General features: G+C 39.5%; 1 protein-coding gene across 5 annotated transcripts in view; it reads left to right on the top strand.

Moving 5' to 3' along the window:
- ATP8A2 (ATPase phospholipid transporting 8A2) overlaps positions 1 to 19743 on the top strand; it is a 326111-nt gene that overhangs the window by 71152 nt on the left and 235216 nt on the right. For all 5 annotated transcript variants that reach the window (XM_064645382.1, XM_064645383.1, XM_064645384.1 and 2 more), the window contains 7 exons: positions 2197 to 2302; positions 3661 to 3743; positions 5391 to 5440; positions 7545 to 7614; positions 9359 to 9443; positions 10688 to 10827; positions 14042 to 14180. In XM_064645382.1, coding sequence (XP_064501452.1) covers positions 2197 to 2302; positions 3661 to 3743; positions 5391 to 5440; positions 7545 to 7614; positions 9359 to 9443; positions 10688 to 10827; positions 14042 to 14180 — 673 coding nt within the window. The remainder of the gene's footprint in view (positions 1 to 2196; positions 2303 to 3660; positions 3744 to 5390; positions 5441 to 7544; positions 7615 to 9358; positions 9444 to 10687; positions 10828 to 14041; positions 14181 to 19743) is intronic.

Here is a 19743-nt window from a genome sequence, read left to right as displayed (position 1 = left end):
GGGGGAAAAGGCATTTAAAATGAGAACTACCGATTGTCTGATGAAAAAGAGACTAAAATATGCCAACTTTGTTCCAGCTACAGATAAACAGAGGTGGAAAAAATGGGGTGGAAAGAAATAAGGTTGACCTTAACAAATGAGCAGGCAAGAAATGTCTCCGAGACCATCAGTAAGAATTTGACTACTAAAATATCAGAGACTTAATAGAGGAAAATAAATAATAAGGTAGAATCAGTTAATCTGTGGGACTTCTGTCCTGTGCTGGGGTTAAACTTGGTATGTTGGAAGGGATGTGTTACCACAGAACCCATTAATGAATCTTCTGTTCGCAGATCTGAAAATTTGAACGCTCTACCCTGATTCATGCCTGTGCAACAAATATTGTTAGTATTGGAACAATATAGAAAGGAAACAAGTGACAGCTGTGTGGAGGAGCTGTTGTGATAAGATGGGACTCTGGTGATCTGTTGCAATAGAATTGGAAGGTTGCCCTGTAATACATTGTGAGCTGTGAAAGTATCAACGCAGCAGCAAATTATGTTGCTAACTTGAAAACATAAATATTTACATAGGAAGAATTAAAATCCATGTCATTACTGGAGACGGGTTGTTTCCAGCTGATAGAACGCATACTGTGAAAGCACGTTAAGGGGCTGGGTGATAAAAGTGTAAGAAGCGCATCGAAGGTCTGTAGCAATAGATACTGAAATGAGAATTTGGCAGGCTCTGAATTTTGAGATGGAGATAAAACTTTCCATTATTTCCAGTGAAAGCAAATAGAAGCAGTAACCTCCTGATTGTAATTTCCTGTGGACTTAACATTTTACACATTACTCTCTGATTATATTCCACATGTTCATTTTCTTGAACATAGCCTCTGCACCCTCAGCATGTCACAAGTTACAACTGTTATTTTAGTGGCATGTTACCATACAATTTGGAGGTTTCAATATGCAAAGATAAAGGTCCTGTGTGAAACAGTTACTTTGAAAATCTTCATGACAAAGTAGATGAAGTAAAACAAGGGTATAGGTCTACGATATTCAGTTTTCTTATTCCACTCTTTTCTAATACTCTTACTTTTTTACACATGTTGACATAGTGTATGCCAGCTGACATGGTTTTGTGGCTTTTATAGTAATTTACTTCCTACTCATTAAACCTTGATATTGCCAATAAAAACTTTATAACTCTCACAGAATTTTTGCACATAAAAATATCATCTAGCTTCCAAAGTCAAGTAAGGCTTTCTGCAAAGGTAAAACTACTAAGTTCTTGTCTGACTCAGTCACTGAGCAAATGGCTGCTGTGACAGAAGACACTGATGCTACCAAGTGTGGATGTTATGGTTACAGCAGAGTTGGGGAAGGGGAACCATGTGTTCGCTTCAGCTGAAATGAATTAGTTGTGTCTGGTTTTGAGCTGGGCAGCTGAGTACCATTTCTGACTGCTGAGACTATAAATACTGCACCAGAGGCAGGAATGGAGAATAGGGAAGAGAGAGGTGGGGGACTCAATTTCAAATTGCTATTACTGCAGTTGCCAGAGTTGGCTATCACAGGCCTGTGGTTGAAGTGCTGTAGCATCTTTGCTGAGTTGCAGACCTGGTGTCTATCTAAGCACTTGGGGCTGGCTGTGAACAGTGCTTTATATTCTATGTTCTCATGATGCTAAATGTGTAGGAACCATTGATTAATTTTATGCTTGGCTGGATGCTGTATTTCTGTGGAAGGGCACATGATGTTGCCTTCTACTGGCTATTCAGCTGCTGTCAGCTCTGGATGTTCATTGCTAATGGAGCAATTGCATCAAGTTTAATTCTGATGTGGTTACTGTCACTCATTTAGAAGCTGCCATAGTAATATTTCCTGTTGCTAGATTGTCATCAGCTTGTGGCAGATGTCTTCACCTATATGAAGCTTGGGGTGCTACAGAACTAATGCTGTTATATTTGGAGAGGTGGGGGAATATTCTGGCTTCACAGCTCTCTTCAGCTTAAGTGAGGTCTTTAACACTCTTAATTCATCAATGCTGGCCCTAAACTCTACTGTCTTGATCTGCTGTAAGTAGAGAACAGAATGTTGTTGTGTTTTTTTTTTTTTGGTCTGTGATACCTCTGTGGTCTTCTCAGTTTAGTGAATAGATGCTTCAGTCTGTGTGTAATGCTAAACCTCACTCTTCTGGTGTCTTGTCTAGCCCACAGCTGTACACATACAGGAGTTCCTCACGCTGCTAGCCGTGTGTCATACTGTTGTTCCTGAGAGACAAGGAAATACAATCATCTACCAGGCCTCCTCTCCAGGTTAATTGTTGCTTTCTTTTTTGGGAGGGAAGGAATTGAAGGAGTAGAAGGTAGATGGAAGGGAGGTCCATAAATTTCTGTGAAGATCATTGATTTTGAAAGCATGATGTCCCCCATGATGGTAGCAGTAGGTCTGGCATCTCCTGTCATCGGTACACGCTGCTTTTGAATGTCTCCTATGAAACTACAGTGTTCATGATGTTTCTTTAGAGATAGGCTGGGCTCGTGATGCCTTCTGCTCTCATGAGACCTTCTACTCTGGCCTTTCTGCAGTGATGAAAAGCAAAAGTAAAACTTGGAGTCTGCAGAGCTGATTCACGGAAGTAATTATTTGTTTCTGCATTAACAACTACTTGCTTTATTCGACATAAGTACAGACTGTCTTTCTTGATCTAGTAGTATTTGTGTAAAGCAAAATAGGGAGCAACCAAGTGCTGATACATGACATGGTATAACCAATAGCAGAGTCCTGGCCACATTCAGGCCTGCCCTTGAGACATTTTTTTTTTCTCCTTTAAGTTAACACAGAGGTATTGAAGAGTATAGGCATGGCCAGAATGCAGAACAGCATGACCCTGCTCTCCATCAGTTTTATCTCTCTTAGTGAAGATATTTTTGGAATTGCTGTAGTGGTGTTTTGAGTGAGGAAGCAGTATCATTTCTCATTTACATCTTAATAGTGTGTCTGAAAAGTAGGGTGAAGAGCCCATGTAAGGAAGCTCTGGACAGTGTGATGAACCATGAGGAGACTAACAGTACTGTAGAGACATTAGGGTTGCTTAAACTGGGCACTAAATTCACATGTGTGGTGGTTGTGCTTAATGGCACTTGCTCCTTAATGAGGCTCTTTAGGTACCTACTGGAGGTACAAGTGTTGGCTCTGGTTTCAGCTCTGTTATTTGAGCTCCTAATGACACTGCTCATTTTAGTCTCCAGAAGACAATGCTGTATTTCTATAGCATGTGAACTTAGTGCCTTTACAGCAGAAAATGGATTAAAGGCATATTGTAGGAATTTGGAGTAACAACATAGGCTTTGATCTTCTTTCAGAACAGGTATTTTCCATTTTTCCTGTAGAAAAGTATGACTTCTCCAGAGTTTAATGCTTCAGTAGTTACAGGATATTTTATATGGATTGAGTACAAAGTTCGTGTAGTTGATATTACATGGCCTTTGTAGAACTAAGCATTGAAACTTTTTGTGTGAGGGTGTGCAGAACTACTCTAGCAACTGTACACAGGACAGTATATAGGAAAGGGGACTTCTGTTTTGGCAGTCTGACATATTTAATATGGGTTTTGGAGGCCTCTCTTACATACCAGATGAAATGTAAGCTTTTTGTTTGTTTGTTTTGGCAGATGAAGGGGCATTAGTGAAAGGAGCAAAAAAACTTGGTTATGTCTTCACAGGACGGACTCCGCATTCGGTTATCATTGATGCGGTAAGTGGTAGATGCGCATGGCACAGGCTGCCAAGCTCATGCAGAGCATAAACATGTCCTGTGTGGCTCCTGTGAGGGCCCCTTTCCAGGGTTCTTGTGGTGCTTACATGCAAAAGGCTTTTGCACACGAGGCGAAATGGTTTTAATCTATCTGAAGATGCAAAGTCCTTTACCCTTCTGTGTGGCTTGGGCAACAGGAAGTTGCAAGCTTACATGGGAAATAACAGCAGTTGTGCCTGAAAAATATTTTCCTTGTCTGGGAAGCACAGATGGGAACACTCACACTCAGAAGCAAATTCATGTCTCTGGCTGACTATTGTGTTTAGTGGTTACAATTCTTCTAAGTGTTTCATTTCTTGTATTAAAAGGAATTTTTTTTCTTCTGAGTAAGATGTTCCGCATCTTCTTAAGAGGATGTATCTACTTAACAAGCTTTATATGCAGGGATGTGTAGTTAGTGGGTTACAGTTGACACAGACAGTCTCAAACTCATGGGCTACATTCAGACTCAAGTTGCAGTCTAAGCTAAAGTGGCTCCAGATTTATACAGATGCAGCTGGTAGGGTGCTTTTTACAAATGATGGATGTATTTTTGTCCTTCCTCTTGGGTGTGTTCACTTGCAAATTCCTTGGTACACTGCCAAGATGAGCACTTAAAACACATCTTCTAGGACTTGTCACAAACTTTTAACAATTTCTCAGAAATTACTTCTTAATTTAAGGGAAAGAGTTTAGGATGAGCGGCCATCTAGAGCTGTCTAGGTGCTTCTCTTCTTTGCAGGAAGAGCCAGTCCTACCTGACCTAGCTTTATACTCCCAATACCAAGTTAGGAGCATGGTCAGTCTACAGCCAGCAATAAAAGCTGTCACTCCCAGAGGTTCCTGTCCCTCCTCATTGCCGATGTCAGTGGCAGCACATGTAACATGGGTCAGAGATGCCTTTTGGTCTTGGGGATTTTGCTGAATTGAAATGTGCCTTGTAGGACAGGACATAAGTGTATACTACAATTAGATTTTACTGCAGCACTTTCTTTAACCACATGCTACAAATACCACTGAAGTTTTGAGACTCCAGTAATTCCTACTACTCCTTGTGTCTGTTATATAACAAGTATGGCAGGTGTTTTGAAATCTTGCTCTTTCTTCAGGTGGTTCATGCTCAACCCTAGCAGAGAGTTGTTGGTGATAAGAGGAATTTCTCCTCAGTTAACTTTTTTTTGCCACGAAAAATGTAATTAATGTTCTTGTAAATTCAAGTAAAAGAAATGCTTAGGGAGTTCAGTCAAAGGTTATTTTAACACCAAATCTGGAGAGCATCTTTATTTTAACTTGGAAAAACACTCACAGCCTGTTGTTGGCTGTTAAGAACTAAATATGCAGCTTACGTTTCAGAGCATGCCTATAGTTTTGGAGTAAGATATTGATTCCGTTGTAATGGTGTAGCAATAGTAAATGAAGGATGCCACAATACTGAATGTTGAAGGAAGTTCATTAAATTGGGCTCTGCGTACTTTAACCAGCAGAGGGAGCCATTGCCATATTTATTTATCCTGGGTTGTGTGAGAGACACCTGACCAGCTTGCATGTTTGCACGTGTAAGAACACAATGTGGATTGTACTTATAATAGTACGTGCTTTGTTTTGTAGCTGGGGAAGGAGAAAACCTTTGAAATTCTTAATGTGCTGGAGTTTTCCAGGTGAGTTTTCCTCTAATATACTAAATGCAGCATGAGAATACCATTGTTGTAAATGTGTTATTGAGATAAAAAGATACAGCTGATGCAGTAGAAAAGCAGAACTTCATTAGTTCTTGTTCTGCCCCTTCATCTTCTCATTTCTGACGTAGGACGAGTACAGAGCTGGTGGCTGTTGGCATGTGAGCATGAAACTCTTCCTTGCCACTGCATCTCGATTTATTGAAAAGTTGCTGCTCTGGAAGTGTTTTGCTGTAACGTGTGGATATCCTTATGTGTTACTTGCCTTCTTGAAGAACATACTTTGAGATCACGCTTTTATAGATCTTCTGTAAATTACTTGGTTTTGAGTAGATGGAAACTGCAACTGGAGGTGCCCCTTAACAACCGCTCCAACTATGAAAATATAAACATTGCAAGCACTTCGAGCATGTCAGGCCCATTAGGATGGGCATTGCTTGCATAGCAAGAAGCTTTGTTTGATGAATTGGATCCCTAAATCACTGGAGATGATTTTCGTTTTTCAGTTGATAAAAGTTATGTCTGTTTGGATGGTGCTAGTCAACAGTCTTTTTTGGTGTTTTTTGTTTTTTCTTTTTCTACTCTTACTGTGGATTAAAGCCTTGAACTCTTGTCCTCTGCTGTCTTTGAATTGGCTGGTCTTGCTTAAAAGGACTATGTAAAACTAAAGGTGGGGGATATTAGGGTAGGCAGCTTTTCTTGTGTGCTGGCTTGCTTTGAAGGTTATTCTTGACTACTTTGCCCTTTCCTACTACATAATGTAGCTACATAAGCTACTTGTGGAAAGTATCTAAAAAAGCGCTGAAGAGTCTTTTGGGGGTTTTTGACAAGCTGACCACAGTACCCTGATGTCTATAACAGGAATAGCTGTAGCCTACTTGCAGCAGAAAAAAGCTATCTTACTTTTCCCCTGCGTGTAGCAACTTCCCACGTGACCAGCAAGGAAGTTCCTACAATGAGATTTCAAGAAGCATATGGAAGTTTCCCAGTGTCATTAGCACGTTGCAGAAATTCTGGCCACAGCTAATTGCTGCCCTTCTACCCCCTCTTTAGAAAGTCTCAGAAGGGATTGTTTTATCTTATGATATGTGCCAAAAGCTTGCGTACTTACACGTTGCTCTTGACCTCTGAAAAGAGACTAGATCTCCCAGAGCAACTTCAAGAGGAGAAGGAGGATTGCTCTACGCTCTGATCTGTTTGTTCACATTGGCAAAAAATTGTCATTTTGCTAAGGCAAATGTTTATACAAAACCACACGTTCCTAGGGTTTCCTTGATGCGAGTTGATTTGCTTGTGTCTGCCTCTTACAAGTTGTGTTGTGTTTTTTCTAGTGCATCTTTTAAAGGAGAGATTACTAAGTAAAATGCCAAAAATTATCTCTGAAAACAAACTATCCTTGCCTATGTTCCTATGTTAAATGTCTATGTACAGTATGCTACTGTCCACCTTTATGTTATTTTTAAGATACATGCCAGGCTTGACTGTCTTGATAAGCAGCCTTGCACAGGATGTTTGGCTGCCTTTTACATAATTGCAGCTATCTAGGTCTGAGTAGACCTATGTAAAAAACCTATGGGGAGGCCAAGAACTGGTCTATACCATAATTCCATTCTATGATGTTTCTGCTTTCTTTTGAGTTAAGAAGTTAAATAACTGCCCTTGACAGTGGATGGTTGTTTCAATGTCTGTTACACATATAATAGATACATCCAGCCTTAATGATTCTGTTTCTAGAGTGAGTTCTCAAAACAATTTTGCTAGAGGAATAAGAAAAAGTTGAAAGTAAATGTGGGTCCCATTTTTTCCAGAGCATTTTATCCTATCTTGCCTTTTTCTTGCTTACATTTGAGTGTAAGTCTGTGTTCTGGTTAAGTGCTTGGCAACAGGAGCCATAGGGCTGGAGCTGGAAATGGGCAGTTTAGTGTTTCTCTCCTTGCTGTCAAGGGTTGTGTGATCTTAAGTTACTACTCTTATATCGCATCATATCTCAGATGCACTGAACACATGTGAGAAAATTCACCGGCTAGAACAGGAATTACTCTTGATCGCTTTGACTAATGAAAGCAAATATTTTTTTTTTCACTAGCAACAGGAAGAGAATGTCAGTGATTGTTCGAACTCCAGCAGGACAACTACGTCTCTACTGCAAAGGGGCTGTAAGTAATTATGCTGCCTAATGGAGAATTAACAGTACCAGTTATTGTTTCAACAGCTGTGGCTGATGCTGGCATTTCATGTCTCATACATAATACCTGTTAGCTTTCTGTTTAAGACCAAGTGATTTAAGAGAGCTACCATTCTTCCTCTGACTCCTTTTGCAGGCAGGAAGATTGCTAGGCTTTCTACTGCCGAGTTAAAATCCTGAAACTAATGGGAGCAGTACCCTTTGCTTCAGCAAAGTCAAGATTTCACCCAGCTGTGCTGTGGGAGTTTAGGAGCTGGACTAAATGCTGTTGTCTGAATTTATAATATTAAAATCTGTTCTCAAGTGGTTGGCTGTTGGTCTGGCTCTCTTGCACCTCTGCACCTGCTGTTTGTCATCATGACTTGCTCCATGTTGTGCTTCTGTCTCCACTGACAAGAGCAATAACCTACCACAGTACAAAGTCTGCAAAACTAGCATTGTCCACAGCCAGAGAGTCATTCTAATGTCAGTGGAAAATTATGGACCTGGCTTTTTTTCAACAGGGAAAAAGTATTTTTGACCTCTAAGGATCTAGTTTACTTGAATTTGTCCTGACATATAGGTCTGGGTGTGTTGCTCTATTGCTTCAGTTTACCTCCCCTGATTTGATAAAGATGTGCTGGCTTCATGCTGGAGTGATGAAAGTGTGTTAAGACCACTACCATTGTGCAGTAATTTACAGTTGCATGTCTAGTAGGACCACACAGACTTGCAGCTGCTAATTGTTCGTGCTATGCCTGAATTCACACTGTTTTTTGGAGTGTGGCACTGGAGGGGATGGAGAACAGGAGAGTTTGTAGTACAAAATTTCATATTGTCTTCCATATGAGCAGCCCTAGATGTACTAAAAGAGTAAAAGTGTTGCAGTGATTAGTGTAATCTGGTGATTTGTCTGCTGCATCTGCCACTCATCTGAGATGTAAGTTAACTGCCTGTTTTGCATTAACTTTTGCACATTCTGGTAGTCATCCTCTGTCCTGTCGCTTCCATAGTAAGTTGGTTTGTATGCCTGTCTCTAATCAATGCTAGATGTAGGCCTGTTTACTTAGCTTAAGAGCATATGTATGAGTAAAAGTAGGGTTTCTGTATTTTACATGTTTGTAACAACTTGTTCTGGTAGTTGCAGAAAAAAATCCAGAGACTCTAGATATGATGGTGCTGTATTTTGATTGCAGCTTTTAGCCTTTTCTATTGTCCTTTGATTTAGTGTGAAGAAAGCTGTTGCAGGAGGAAGGTTGCTTCTGAGAGAATTTTGCAGTAGAATGAGATCAGTGTTTCTGCCTCTTAATTTTTAACATCAGTGGGAATCTTTTCTAGAAAGGATTGCGGGAAACTCTTCTTCTGCATGCGAGTACAGTATGTACTGAACTTAAGACCAGACAGTTACTCTCTGAAATCAATAGATTGTCTTATAACTTAGAGAGAAATGTTTTGTACTGCCCAATAATGGTGACCTTTTTATGGAAAGAGGGGAGAAGGGCGGAGTGTACTTCTGTCTTCATTATTTAAAGTGGATGCGGTATTCCTGCCACTGGGCACAACCTAAATGACTTAATCAAATCAGAATCTCTAAAACCCAAATGTATTACTTTTAAATATAGTCTTGGTTTTGATATTAGCAAGTCCATGAAGGTTGCTTCACTTGAGCTTGTAAATACACAAATGGAAACTTCGTATGTAGACTTACTCTGTTGTAATGAATTTGTTTTTAATAGGATAATGTAATTTTTGAGAGGCTTTCAAAAGATTCCCAGTATATGGAGCAAACACTGTGCCATCTTGAATACTTCGCAACGGAAGGTAAGAGAAACAGCATGCACTGAGAATTCAGTTTTATCACATTACTTGCAGCATCTTCTACATTGTCTAAGATAAGCAGTGTCAAATAAGATGATTATGAAGATAAATCAAGAAGTGTGTAATCAGCAATTTAAAAACTGTAAGATGACTTTAAGACTAGAGAGGTTTTTGCCCTGCTTCTGTGTGATTTCAGTAGGGAAGTGGAAAAGATGGTGTTCTCTGTGTCCATGATGAAGGGGTATAAGTTGTATTGCCCAGAATAACTCAACTGCACTGGAGTTAGAGTTGTAAAAGTTGAATGCCAAAGTCCCTGGCTTTACGAAGCAGAGTGATAATCTGAACATGCTGGGAAGCCTTGTAGACCGAGACATCAAAGATGACCTGAAATGGTCTGTACGGCCTTTGGCTGATGTAACACCTCTGTTCACAGGGAAGCACTTGGCTTTGTTCCCTCTGCTGCAATAGCATAAGATACTTGTGCTGTAGTAAAACCATGAACCAGTGGTTTTCTTCCTGAATCTGAAAACATCATTCAGCTTTTAAATATATATTTTTTTGCAGACTCCCGCGTTCCCAGTAAAGAAATTTTTGTATTTAATGGCACACGCGCATTTCTACTTGATTCATGCTAGGAAAAAAAATTATTACTTCTCTATGTAAATTTTTGTCAGTGGTGTAATAAATTGATTTTCATACTTCACGGACCCTATTCACTATATCATACATGTCTAACTCCCATTATTAATGTGAGTTAGATTTATACACTGAAGGAGAAATCGGTCTTGCTAAAAAAAAAATGGATGATGTGGTATGTTTGACGAAGTAACATCTCCAATCACAGTATGTAGCCAGTTTTTTAATTTGATCTTAAAAATACATGAAAGCAAAGCTTGTTTTCATGCTCACTTAGAAGGTTAAAGATGACACTTTTGTTGGTCAAGTATGGCTAGATTGCAATAGTGAAAATCGGGGACTGGAGACATCTAAGTTTTTACCCATTAGACTCTTGATTTGCACCAACATTAGTAATGAAATGAGCCAGACTTTTGGTTTACATTTGTGGAAATTTAAGTGCTTTAAAAATGTCGAGGGAGATTTTGTGGAATCCCGAGTTTAGCAGTCTGTGTTAATAGCTCCTGTTGTTCCAGTGAGAGGGTTGGAATTTAGTGTTCATTAGGGCATTAATGATTTACTGATACTCAGTGTAATTTTACTGTGGGTAATGACTGCCTTATGTTTCGTAGGTCTGAGGACATTGTGCATTGCTTATGCAGATCTATCAGAGAAGTCTTACAGAGAGTGGTTGAATGTCTACAATGAATCCAGTACAGTTCTGAAAGACAGAACTCAGAAGCTGGAGGAGTGCTACGAGATCATTGAAAAGGTGAAACATACTTCTTTGATTAGATGCAGGTTTCCTTAGATGTGTATTTTTCAGTGGAATTTGGGCTTTATACAATAAAGTAAACTATTAATTTAGTAGATGAGAAACTGAAAAGATGTTCTTAGATGGCAGCCTGTTCAGTCCATAGATCTCTCAAGTTTTAATTTGTAAGTCTGGGACAAACTTATGGATAAAAAAAAAATAATTTCTACTTATAAAAGCTTTTCACACACATTTTTTTATCTTCCTTTTTTGTGTAAGATTTTTGTAACTTGATAAAGCTAATGTATAAAAATCGTTGTGTTGCACCAAATTGCCATGTACTAGTATATGAAGAAATGCACTGCTTTTCATACAGAAGTCACAGTTCAGGTGTTCTGAAGGCTTCATTGTAGGCACAATGAAGTCCTTACCAAAGCCTGTAGTTGCATGGACTGAAAAAAGGTGGATAAACTGCACTCCATGAAAATTGCAGAGCCCTTAATTTTGGAAGGGAAAGGTAGGTATTGGAGAAGCGATTTGAAATGCTGATCCCACATAGAATTAAATGTTAAAGTGCCAACACTAGAGGCCAGTGTTTCTCCTAGCCTTGTTGGTCTTGCTGCTTTCTGAAATGCTGGTAGTCACACTCCTCGCCTACAGGTGTTCACGCTCTTCCCCCTTGCTCCGGGTATTTCACTCTCTTCAATTTATTTTAAAATTAATATTAAAAATGCTGCTTAAGTTCTGGAGCACTCTTTTTTTATTGGGGCAGAATCACAGAATGGCCTGGTTTGGAAGGCACCTTAAAGGTCATTGAGTTCCAACCTCCTGTGATGGGCAGGGACACCTTTCACTAGACCAGGTTGCTCAGAGTTCGATCCAAACTGGCCTTGAATACTTCCAGGGATGGGACATCCTTGAGGAGGTTGAGACTAGGATGGGAGTTAACTGTCATAGGGTAACAGAAAAGCTCCAAGAACTCTTTCAGCAAGAGCTGAAGATTGAGTCTTTGTTTTCAAAGTAATGCCTAAAAATCTTCTTTTGCGTTACAGTGTGTCAGTAACAGTGACTGTCTAATCCTTAATTCTGGGTAGCTCCTTTCAGTGTTCTGCTTCTTGTGCTGTGCTCTTGTATTCCTCTGTTGTCACTGAGGTGAAACATGAACATGGCTTTAACTTAACTTTAAAGTGTGTTCTCAAACCTTAGATCATTTTTGGTCATCTACCTTCCACCTTTTTTCACAATTCAGTATCTTGAAAAAAGGGGAACCCACACATGGGTTTTAGAATTGGAGCTTGGACTTGGTACCATATTGGCAAGAACTGAATGCCTTTCCTGTTATTGCTTGCTTGCTGCTCATACCAAGGAACAGGGTATTTCCAGATAAACTGGCTTGTGGCTGTGACATAACATACAATGTATTTTAACAGGCTAATGTTTGTTGTTTTTTTTTTTTTCATCTAAGAGCTCAAATTGAGAGCAAGAGAGCTACTTTGTCAGTCTGAGTGTTGAAATGGCTGGATCACAGTACAAGTGCACATGCAGAGACCAGTTTGAACTGGCTTCCTTCCCCAGTTGTACGCTGGTTGAGAGGGCTTTGGTGAGCGCAATAGTAACTCCCCTGCTCAGGTAGCTCAGCCATGCTGATCCCTGTGCTGTTATGTTTAGCTGTTTTGGGGGAAAAAAAGACAATCTACAATTGCACACTTGGATTCCATTTGTAGCAATACTGAGAGCATTTGTAGGGCTTAATGTTTCATTGGGAGGCTATAGGGTACTAAAGCATGAGAACTTGCATGAGCTGATTCTGCTATCTTTACCAGCTGAATATCTCATAACAAAAATGAAGCTTTATCAAGACCTGCAACTAATGCCAACTTACACACCTCTATGAATAATAATTTGCTCTTCTGTTCTTTAGGCATCTGTAGATTCATACAAGCAGAAACTGCTTTAATGCCCTCTTCATGGTATCATAGAAGGGCTTGGGTTCAAAGGGGCCTTTCAAGATCATCTAGTTCTAACTCCCCCCCTCATGGACAGGGACACATTTCAGTAAACCAGGTTCCTCAAATCTCTACCCAGCCTGGCCTGGAACACTTCCAAGAATGGGTCGTCCACCTCTTCTCTTCACAACCTATTCAGTGTCTCACCACCCTCATCTTTTTCAGTTTAGAAGCATCACCTCTTGTCCTGCCACTTCAGCTGTCTTTCTCCATATTTCGTATAAGCCCACTTTTTATATAGAAAGGCCACAATAAGGTCACCCTGGAGCCTCATCATCTCCAGGCTGAACAACAGTAACTTTCCTAACTACTTCTGTTCACTTCATCTGTCTTCATTTCTGTTGAATAATTTTAGTCTCTACCAAGAATAGAAGCTGTTACTTTTTCTGTATAATTACTGAAGTGATACAGTATACCTAAACTCAATTTATATCAATTTATGTTAGATTGAAGATCTTTGCATGTCTAAGGAATCATTAATATGCTTTTAAAGGTAAAATTTAAGTAGACTGTTCCATTTGACAAGATTTATTTCTTAGCTTTTTTTTCTACCTCACTTTTTTTTCTCTAAAGTAGCCATATCTCTTCAAGAAATTACTGTAGAATTGCATAAGAATATGGCAAACTCTGTAGTTTTAAATTCATTATATGAAGCATGTTTTTTTTCTGGCAGACATCTGTACGTTGACTAGAGATACTTGGATTGATTAATGTTCATACCACTTGTATTACTTAAATGTAGTGATTATATCCATAAATAGTTGCAATAATTTTTGCTTTTAGTGATTGTATCCAGTCTGTATGTACATTTTATGGACAGAAATTAGTTTAAATGATGTGATGCCAAATGACTTGTTTTGTGAGCTTAAATACATAAACTGTGACCACTCATCATGTTGCTATGGTGATTAGTGAATGCTCCAGTATATACGTTCATCCATAGGTTAGCTTTGAGTTTTAAAACTTCAATTAATTATTCTTGAAATGTTGCCATCTTTCTGATCAGAAACACTCTGTTCCATTCTGTACCTCTTGAAATGTGAATTGTGTGCAGAGGAAGTAGAATAGCCACACCAGAAATTTACTGTGGTATAAATTGCTTGTCAAAATGCAGTATTAACGAGAGGCAACATGCTGTCTTAATTCTGTTTTGAGTGTGTTCCACTCAGAGGTTTATCTTCAGAAAACAATCCCTCAAATTCTTTTTTTTTTTTTTTTTTTCCCAGGATTTGCTGCTTCTTGGAGCTACAGCCATTGAAGACCGCCTGCAAGCAGGTGTTCCAGAAACAATAGCCACACTAATAAAGGCAGAAATTAAGATATGGATTTTGACGGGTGACAAACAGGAAACAGCTCTCAATATAGGTATCCATCCTTCTGGTTACTCTGAATTTGCCTGATACATAGGAGATTACATGCTATGTGGGATTTTAAACAAAATCAGGCCTGCTTCATATAGGATGGTCCCTCTGTAGCAGGGCATGACTTTGGAGAAGGGGGTTTTTAGTGAAATCTTCACTATGAGTGTTGGGCTGTATTCAGATGTTTTGGTTTTTAAGGCAAAAGGGACATTTCTACTCTTGATTAGGTGCAGTTCTTTTATTGAGTGAATATATGTAACTCTGCTTTCTGATGGAAACCGAACAGCCTAACCAGACTAATGTTTCCGATATTCTGTGCATTGTATGAAACTGGTTTAGAGTTTCTTTTTTTCTTACTGACTGCCTTTTGTAGGCTTTAATAGAGTTTGGGATATGATGAGAAATATGGTAATGCAAAGTGTGTAGATTACAGGTTCTTGCAAACTGTGTCTGTGAAAGAGGGTGGAAGCTTCAATAATTGACCCTGATGGTACATCTGTTAGCACGTTGTGATTGTTAGCGGAAGCGTGTTGCTGCTGATGCTCGCTGTTGAGTGTGTGTGTGTGTATGGAGATCAGTATGGGTTGTTTTATTGAGGTATAATCCAGATATCTTTGTCTCAACCCTGATGCATCCTGGCTTACAGGCTACGCCCTTTGTAATGCAAAAAACCCCCAATGTGCCGTGATGTGAAAAGAAAGTACAAATTCAAGTGTTTATTAGACAAGTGTGCTTCCGTACTGATGGAGTACAGTGGTAACCTAATTAAGACATAGGTGTTTATCTGGTTACCTGTTTTTGCAGCATAAAACTGGAGAGTTTTAAGCATTTGTAAGTTTAGGTTTGTTATTAGAAGCAGCCCTTAAACATTACATTTCTTCTTAGGTCATAAATGTGTCTGATAATGGTTAATATTCCCAACACCTATCCAATACTAAGATTTTACTGTAAGGGTGGACTGAACTGGAGGTTCACATTGTAATTTCCATCCTATTGCAATTAGGTGCTGTGCTCTCTAGCACTTCTGCTACCATGCTAATCTTGCATTGGATATGCCACATGAGCAGGTCTAGTAAACACTCAAAACTCAAATCTTTCAGCCCTTTTCTCGGTGGGGATGCTGAGAAGGTGGGTAACCTGGGTAGCAATACCTTGTACCATCACAAAATGCAGCCATGGTTAAAATTTCTGAGCTGTGCCTATGCTGCCATTATGCTTCATGCAATGCTAGTGGTCTCCTAGGGAGTGGCTACTCAGGTCTTAACTTAGTAGTAAAGGCTTGGGAAAGGAACATATCCCGATGTAAGCTAACTTCCGCTAACATCCCCTACCATGCCATCCCATACCTCCCAAAAGTAGTATCTTTGGCAATATTATACCATGATGCTCTTGCATTCTTTTTGATGACTTTTCTCCCTGTCATAGTAAGTCTGCCCAGAAGACAAAATAGCACTCTGTGGTGATCTGACATCTCACATAAGTAGGTTCAGTTACAGACCATCACAGTTCTGCCAGGAGTAGCCTGAAATACTCCCAGACCTGTCTGCATGCAGTTCTAAATGTAAAAAGCTTAAGTTGTCCCCTTATTCATATAAATAGAGAGTCTTGAAGTCAAGATGAGCTCAAGAAGGCTAAAGAAATGTCTCCTTTAACAGGAGGCAACCTATGCTGCTAAGGTTCCACAGTTGCATTCAGATTTGCCAATTAGTCTGTTTAGGTGTAGGTTAAGGGGAACATTAACAGCATATGTTGCTTTCTCAAGCTCATGTTGACTTCAAGATTCTCTTAATATTGATGCTCTGTGACTGAACTTAAATTACCTTTAACAAAATTTCAGGCATTTTAATTTTTTTGTCTGGTTTGTTTTGTTTTCTTTTTTTCCTTTTTTTTTCTCTTTTGGTTGGCTTAGTGAAATTTCAGAATGTAGTCTGTTTGACTGACTAGAATTTTTGTGTACTTCTCAAAACCAGATCAACTTTCGTAAGTCTTTGTATGTTGAAGTTGGTACCAAGAGATGAAATTAACTCTTACAGTTGTAGAAGAAATAAGGTGGATGGCTTAAGTAGACAATTGATTTAAAAGCTAATTATCGGTTTCAATCACTATATGCAGATTTTGCTTTCTTTACAAGCAGTAGTCAATGAGAGGAGGGAAGCATCATCTTTTGACTACTGAAAAAAAGGTATCTACAGATTTTGGCATAAGTACCTCAAATAAATTGCTATATTAACCAACAGCAGGTAGCTTGAACACAAGTAAATGAGCTTTTTCTGATGGCTGTGAAGGAGACAAATTTCTAGCTTCTTTTTAAAACTGTTGGTTTGTTGTTTCTTTTATTATAGTAATCTGAGGAGAATAAGCATCTCTATGAAAAACTTCTAAATTATCACTTTGTTTAATGTACAGTTTGGTACTAAAACTCTGATTAACTTCATGTTCAAGTTAGCTTGAAAGTATAAATATGTGGCAGCCTTCCGGTTTTTGTATGTAACTCATTAAAAGACAGTGATAAACATCGAACTTAAAAAACAACCCACGTGCACTGTTTTTCAGGTGTAAATATGCTATCTGGGGAGTAAAAAGTATTTTCACTTTCTCATTGTGTGTGGAGGCTATCCTTATGGAGTCTTGCTTGCTGTATGGATGTGTGTGTGTATTGAGGTATATTTGAGCTCTTGGCAGGTGTATCAAGGAGCTGGAGTACTTTGTTCTTCCAGCTTCCTCTTGATTCTTTGTTTTTCAGAATTTGCATATGTCTGTCTCCTGATTGCATTTTTGACTTCTCTGGAAAGTAGTAGTTGACCTTATTGTGGGGTTGCTGTATGCTTTCTACTCAGCCATGTGCCAATCAATAATTTTGCAGGTGAGGAGGGTGTTCATTTTAAGCTTTAATGCTGATCAACCATTTGAACTCTCTATCTCTAGAAAATGGGAGCTCCAGGTTCAGAAACATCTTTGAGCATGACCTGCTAACAACTCCTAGAAGGGTTAAGTGTTCTTGTAGCTTCATCCTTTTCCTTCAATCAGTCTGCAGACTCTGGATCTTCATTGTCTTTCAGTGAGACAAAAACACCCATGACAGATTTCTGTTTACTACCATCCTGGTGCTCAGCAGACTTACAAAAAATCAGAACTGCTCTATTTGCAGTCATTAACTTCTTTAGTAACAGGTTTGTTTTTTGGGAATGGGAATACAGTATTTTCTCAACGGTATCCCTCCCCTGAACAATGAATCAGTCTCTACAGTTGAGCTGAGTGCTCTTACCTAGTGTGTGCATTCATAGCTATGAGCGCTGCCTTAAAATCATAAAAGGGTTTGGGGTTGGAAGGGACCTTTTGAAGACCTAGTCCAATCCTCCTGCTGTGGTCAGAACATGTTTAACTAGATCAGGTTGCTTAAAGCTCTATCCAGCCTGGTCTCAAACACTTGCAGGGATGGGGCATCCACAACTTGTCTGGGCAATCTGTTCCGGTCTCACCACCCCATCATAAAATAGGTCTTCCTCATGTGCAGTCTGAAACTCTTTCGGTTTCAAATGATTGGCTTTCGCCTGGCCACTACAGGCCTTGGTAAAAAGTCATACTCAGTCTTTCGTGTAAGCTCCCTTTATGTATTGAAAGGTCTTCCCAGAGCCTTTTCTTCTCCGGGCTGAACAACCCCAACTCTCAGCCTGTTTTCATAGGAGAGATGTTCTAGCCTTTTGATAGTTTTTGTGGCCCTCCTCTGCACCCACACTAACAGGTCCATGTCTGTCTTGTGCTGGGAGCCCCAAGGCTGGATGCAATACTACAGGTGGGGTCTTGTGTTCAATTTTTCATCACTCAGTATCCCCAGGTACTTCTCAGTAGGGCTGCTTTCAATCCATTCATCCCCAAGTCTGCCCTGATTGATATTTGGGATTGCTGCAGCAAAGTGCAGGACCTTGCACTTGCCTTGCACTTGTGGAGCTTCATTCTGTTTCATAGGCCTACTGCTCAAGCCAATCCAAGTGCATCGCTTCCCTTGAGTGTATCAACTGCACAATTCGGCTCTGTCTTGTCTGAAGACTTGCTCAGAGTGAACTTGATCCCATAGCATGTCACTGGAGAAGATACTGAGTGTTATCAGTCCCAGAACTGACCCCTGAGGAACAGTGCTCATTACTGGTTTTCATTTGTGTGTTGCACCACTGAGTGTAACTCCATGGGTGTTGAACCATTGACTGCAACTCTTTGGATGCAGGTGTCCAGCCAATTCCTTACTCATCTAACAGTACATCCATCAGACCCATATCTTTCCAATTCAGAGGTGAGAACACTTCTTGATGAGCTGTGCTTTTTTTTCAGTTGAGGAAACTGAAGCAATGCCAGCACACTTGCCTATATCCCTATGCAAGTTTGAGCAGGTCATATGTACCCTCTCTGAACACAGAGGATAATCATTCTTGCCTCAGATGCTGGATTCTGTATGCCTGCAGTACGAATGTGCCTGTAGGCTATGATCCTGAACTCTGGTTAAAGCAGTCTTTCTCCCAGGACACTTGAAGTAAGTCCCAGAAGTACCTGATTCATCTGCTTTGTGGACTCTTAATCAGACTTTTAAATTACAGAGCTAGATATCAACTTGCAGGTGTGAATTGACATTTTATATCTGGCTTGGAACCAGCAGCTGATCTTACTCTACTCAGAAGCATTGAGGAAACTATGTACATACGTTAGAGAATGTATTTTTGCTTGCTGTATTAGTATTGGCAGTAATAACTATTATAAAACTTTAAAATATTACTGCAAATGTCTAAGATGATTACTGGTAGTCTCACAGTTACCAGCCACTTTGCTTTATACTAGTGCTAGATTTTAATATCATCTTAGCCTGGAATTGTATATAATGTATAGATCTTCTATAAACCCTTGTTAGGCTTGGCTTACATTCTCCTATTCCGATCTTGGTCTTCCTGTTTTAATGTGATAGAAAGATGCAAAATAGCCTCAATTGCAGGGTAAGTTCTTCTGAATCCATAACTTCCAAGATGCACAGCAGAGCAACTCTGTTTTCCACAGTATCTTTTTTTTCTTCCTGCTTGACTTGTAGAATGGCATCTTGCTCATTTTGGAAGAGTGAAGCAGTGGTTTAGAAATTACAGCTTGCTATTGCAGCTGCTATTCTAATCAAACACTACTAGAAAATCTTTTTGAATTAGTTATGCTGAGTTTATAACACGCTACTGTACAAGACTGTTGCCATTGCCTGGGGAAAGAATAACCCTGGTATGGAAGGAAGTGCCTAAATTTGTATTACTCTCTTTTTCTTGTCAATAAAAATAAGGAAGTGAGTTTTCAGCCTGAGACTAACTTTTAAAAATGGCAAACTGACTTGAGAAAAAAGGCAGTGTTTTGTCTATACCTGCTGGAGGTTTGTTGCTCAATTCTGTACTACCACCTAAGACTTGTTCCCAGGCAGAATCAGAGGCTGTCTGCAAAGCTTTCATGCTATAGGCTGCATTTCATTAGAATATATTTCATCCTTTTCCCAACAGGTGTGTATGAGTTCAATGTCATTCTGTATTGTTCTCTGAAGCAGAAAGTAA

This window comes from Pseudopipra pipra, chromosome 2, assembly GCF_036250125.1.
Source record: "Pseudopipra pipra isolate bDixPip1 chromosome 2, bDixPip1.hap1, whole genome shotgun sequence".
NCBI lineage: Eukaryota > Metazoa > Chordata > Aves > Passeriformes > Pipridae > Pseudopipra > Pseudopipra pipra.
Note: the sequence above shows the minus strand (reverse complement) of the source record. Positions and strands in the feature narration are given on the sequence as shown.